The sequence below is a fragment of the Urocitellus parryii genome, chromosome 11, assembly GCF_045843805.1.
Source record: "Urocitellus parryii isolate mUroPar1 chromosome 11, mUroPar1.hap1, whole genome shotgun sequence".
Lineage (NCBI taxonomy): Eukaryota > Metazoa > Chordata > Mammalia > Rodentia > Sciuridae > Urocitellus > Urocitellus parryii.
Genome location: NC_135541.1, coordinates 103,588,664 through 103,592,923, shown reverse-complemented (window position 1 = coordinate 103,592,923; position 4,260 = coordinate 103,588,664). Strand labels below are relative to the sequence as shown.

General features: G+C 44.4%; 1 protein-coding gene across 1 annotated transcript; it reads right to left on the bottom strand.

Moving 5' to 3' along the window:
• Nucleotides 1-260: 260 nt before the first annotated feature.
• Nucleotides 261-1,211, bottom strand: LOC113192634 (olfactory receptor 11A1-like). The gene has a single exon (XM_026402790.2). The coding sequence runs from the start codon at nt 1,209-1,211 to the stop codon at nt 261-263; it is 951 nt and encodes a 316-aa protein (XP_026258575.2).
• Nucleotides 1,212-4,260: the final 3,049 nt, after the last annotated feature.

The window sequence follows — 4,260 nt, the reverse complement described above, 5'->3', positions numbered from 1 at the left end:
AATTTATGTCCAGCACAGTGTCTTGGACAGAGCAGCCTTCATATATTTGAATGAATGGAGCACCTTACCAGTTCATTTTGAGTATGAACTTTTGTAAAAAAGAGAAATAAAGAAGAGAAAGCTAAGACTACTGGAGATGATGAAGCAGAGTCCAATCTGCTTAGACCATTCACCCAAGAAATGTCCGAACTCAGCAGTGTCCACAGCCATCCTCGGAGGTATCTGGTCATTTGATATAGCTCTGCACCATCCTTTCTGCATCATCTGAGTGAACCAGATTTCTTTCTCAAACACTTCTTCAGAGCTTCATGGATGTCTCTATTCCTCAGGCTGTAGATGATGGGGTTGGACATGGGTGTCAGGATGGTGTAAAGCAGAGAGAACCCCTTGCGCAAGAGTGGGGAAGAGTTGGCTGAGGGTACGAGGTAAGTGGCAATCAGTGTCCCATAAAACACCGTGACCACCATGATGTGGGAAGAGCAGGTGGAGAAGGCCTTCCTCCGGCCTATGCCCGATGGGATTCTTAGGATAGAGGCAAGGATGCAGGAGTAGGAGGCTGTGATGAGGAGAAATGGGACCAGAGTCACTGCAGAAGAGGTGGCGAAGGCAATGGTCTCAGTCAGTGAGGCGTCCACGCAGGAAAGATGGACCAGAGGGGTGAAGTCACAAAAGAAGTGATCGATTTCATTAGGTCCACAGAAGGTGAGTCTACACAGCAGGACCAGGGTGATTGATGTGAGAAGGAAGCAGGAGAGCCAAGAACCAGCAGCCAACCTGAGGCAGAGGGGGCCAGTCATGAGGAGGGGGTAGCGGAGAGGTTGGCAGATGGCCAGGTAGCGGTCATAGGACATCACAGCAAGCAAGAGGCACTCGGTGGCAGCCAAAGATCCAAAGAAGTAGAACTGTGCCAGGCAGCCAGCCACAGAGATGGTCTTCTGTTGGGCTAGGATAATCAGCAACATCTTGGGGACGATGTTGGAGGTGTACCAGATCTCCAGAAAGGACAAGTTCACCAGGAAGAAGTACATGGGGGTGTGGAGGGGGTGGTTGAACAAAACTAGCAGGACAATGAGGGTGTTTCCAGAAAGAGTTAAGATGTAGAAGACTAAAAACATCACAAAGAGGGAAATATTTAGGTGTAGGATGGAAGAGAATCCTCGGAGCACAAATTCTACTATCACTGTCTGGTTTTCCCAAGATGGGATCACCATACCTCGGCCTCCCTAGGAGCAGAACACCCAGGAGTGAAATACAACAAAACATGGAAGGTTCTTTCTTAGCTTACACAGAGAACGTGGACAAGGAATGGGCTTTATTCCCTGTCCAGGTTTTTATTCAAGTGAAGAGAGAGAGACCATCTTTTTGTTTCAAGAACCTAAAATGGGAAATGACAGAATCTGGAGTAAGAACCTGTGAGTTCAAGGCCCTCTTCTTCCCCTCTGTTGTATCCTCATCCCATCCCCTTAGAAGGGGATGGAGGACAAAGAAAAGGAGGGAGAATCACCCACTGATGTCCATCCTGAGTGTGTACTGTGGTGGTCCAGGGAGTTCCAGAAAGGGAGGAAGATCTAAATGGAGGTGAGACAGAGAGGAAGATGAGGAGCATATCCAGAGGGTTCGCAAACTCTCCAAGAGAGAATCTCAAGAGTCAAAGACCCAAGGCACTATTGACCTTTAGGGAAAATCAATGCTTGCCAAATCAATTTAATTTTCCTCTCCTTTAAGCCTCTTAATGGGTTGGGAGGGAAGTTTCTTACTTCTGTCTTGGTTTCCATGGCACTATCAAAAGAAAGTCCTGCTAGTGTGAGGCTTGAGACTCTCTTGATGCTAAGGTCAGTGTAGATACAGGTGTGACCCAGGGCAGAAATGCTTTCTCTCATCTTTCATTTGCTTCTCTTTTTTTTGTGGTACTGGAGATTGAACCCAGGGCCACTCTACCACTGAGTTACATTGGCAGCACCATCCCCTCCTTTGTATTTTGAGACAGGGTCTTGCTAGGTTGCCTATCCCCCTTGAACTTGTGATCCTCCTGCTGGGTCTCCTCAGTAGCTGGGATTACGGGTATGCACCACCAAGCCTGGATCTCACAGTTTTAAACAGACAGAATCAGCCTCATTAAAAAGACCTTAAGGCTGCAGCAAATGGGAAACAAAGATTCAGAACCAGGTGGCCTAAAGCAGCATTTGCAACCAACCAGGAGTATAAGATAGCCTTGGATTCTTTTTGAATGAGTTAAGAAAGACCAGTTCTCCTCTTCAGTCTCATCCTGGTGGAAGCTCAGGGAAGATACGAGAATTTGCCTCCAAAATACTGTAGCCACAGGTAGGGTCTGAGTCTGATCCACTTTATTATTCTTAACCTCCTAGGACTATATTGGTACCTCCTTATGGAGGGACAAGATGGCTGAGGGAAGTAAAGTGAGATGAGAAAACCATGCATGAGTGTAACAAAGAGGTGTTTACCATGAGTAGTCAGAAAGCCCTAAACAAATCAGGTATTCTGCTTTATGAGTCAGACTTTGAACACATCAGTTTACCTTCTCTGAGACACAGTTTGTCCTCTGTAAAATGGGATGCAGGGTTGTATAGGAACTTAAAATGTGCCTAACATACAAAAATCATATAAGTGAAGAGCTGGAATGTCCCTGAGTATTCGGGGCTGCAGACATTACTTAATTTACCATGGAATTGGCCATACTTTGAAGGTAACATTAGTACCAAATATCAATATTCTTTGCCCATGGAATTGTGTGAGTATTTAAGCTGTCCCTGACACCTTTTATCACACTGACAGCATTTTGACAATACACTGATCCCATTTTAAAACTGATCCAGGCTGGGCATGCCTATGATCCCAGAGACTCAGGAGGCTGAGGGAGGAGGATTGAGAGTTCAAAGCCAGCCTCAGCAAATTAGCGAGGCTCTAAGCAACTTAACAAGAATTTTTTTTATTAGTTGCTCAAGACAATACATGATCTTGACATATCATACATTTGATTCAAATGGGGTATGAATTCTCATTTTTCCACGTGTACAGATTGCAGGATCACATTGGTTATACAGCCACGTCCATACATACAGCAATACTAGTGTCTGTTGACACTAAGAATTTGTTTCTAAATAAGAATATTAAAAACAGGCAGGGAATATGGCACTGATCAAGTGTCCTAGGGACCATACTGTCGAGTACTAGTTCCAGCTTTCTAAGTGATTTATAGAACTAGCCTAGAATTTGTCCTACTGGTGGTCTAGGTGCCCAGAGGATACCCAGCAACAGTGATTCCAACCCTGACTCATTGAGGGGTGCTCGGAGAAGGTGCATTATTTGTGCTTCTCTACTCCCTGAGAAGCACAAATAATGATCAGAGAACTCAGAGAAAGGGCTCCAGTTATGACAGTTCAACCAGATGCTTCAATGCTGCTGCTTCTGCTTCTGCTGTTAGTAAGGATGCAATGATTGCCCTGTCATAGTACTGTTCTAAGTTCCAAAAGCACAGGACTCATATAATCGTTATGTGGTGAGTACTCTTGTAATGCTCACTTTATAGATGCAGGCACACTTTACATGGAGGCAGAGACCTTAAATGCTCATCAGCTAGAAAATAACAGAGATGAGATTTAGATTCACTGTGGATCTCATGCATCTCTTGGGGCCTGACTACAAAGACTAGTTTGCATCATCTCACAGAAGTGGGAAGAAAAAAATTCATCCCAATCGTATCTGCTACTTTTATATCTACTACTTTTATATTCTTTACAATCTTCTCTTTTTTTTTTTTTTGGTATTGGGTGCTTTACCACTGAGTCACTTCCTATCCTATTTATTTATCTATCTATATATTTATTTGTTTGTATGTTTGTTTTTTGTTTTTTGAGGCAGGGTCTTGCTAAGTTGCTGAGGCTGGCCTGGAACTTGTAATCCTTCTGCCTCAGCCTCTCAAATTGCTGGGATTACAGGCGTGTAACACCACGTCCAGCTTTCTTCCTGACATTCTTTGAAATCAAGTTAATCTATCATGTTAGACATTATAAGAACTCTTTTGGGGAATGTGCACAGGGAATTGGTCCTTCCTCTTCACTAGGCAATTTCACTGCTGCGGAAGTCTTGGTCACCCCTTGGATGCAGCACAGAGAGCCACTACAGAGGAAGGAAAGTCAGGTGCAAAGTGAGAGACTTGACCGGAGAGACCGTGAAGCCTAATGAAGAGCACAGTTTCTAAAGCTAAACAGGCTGGATTCAAATCCCTACTCAACCACAGAG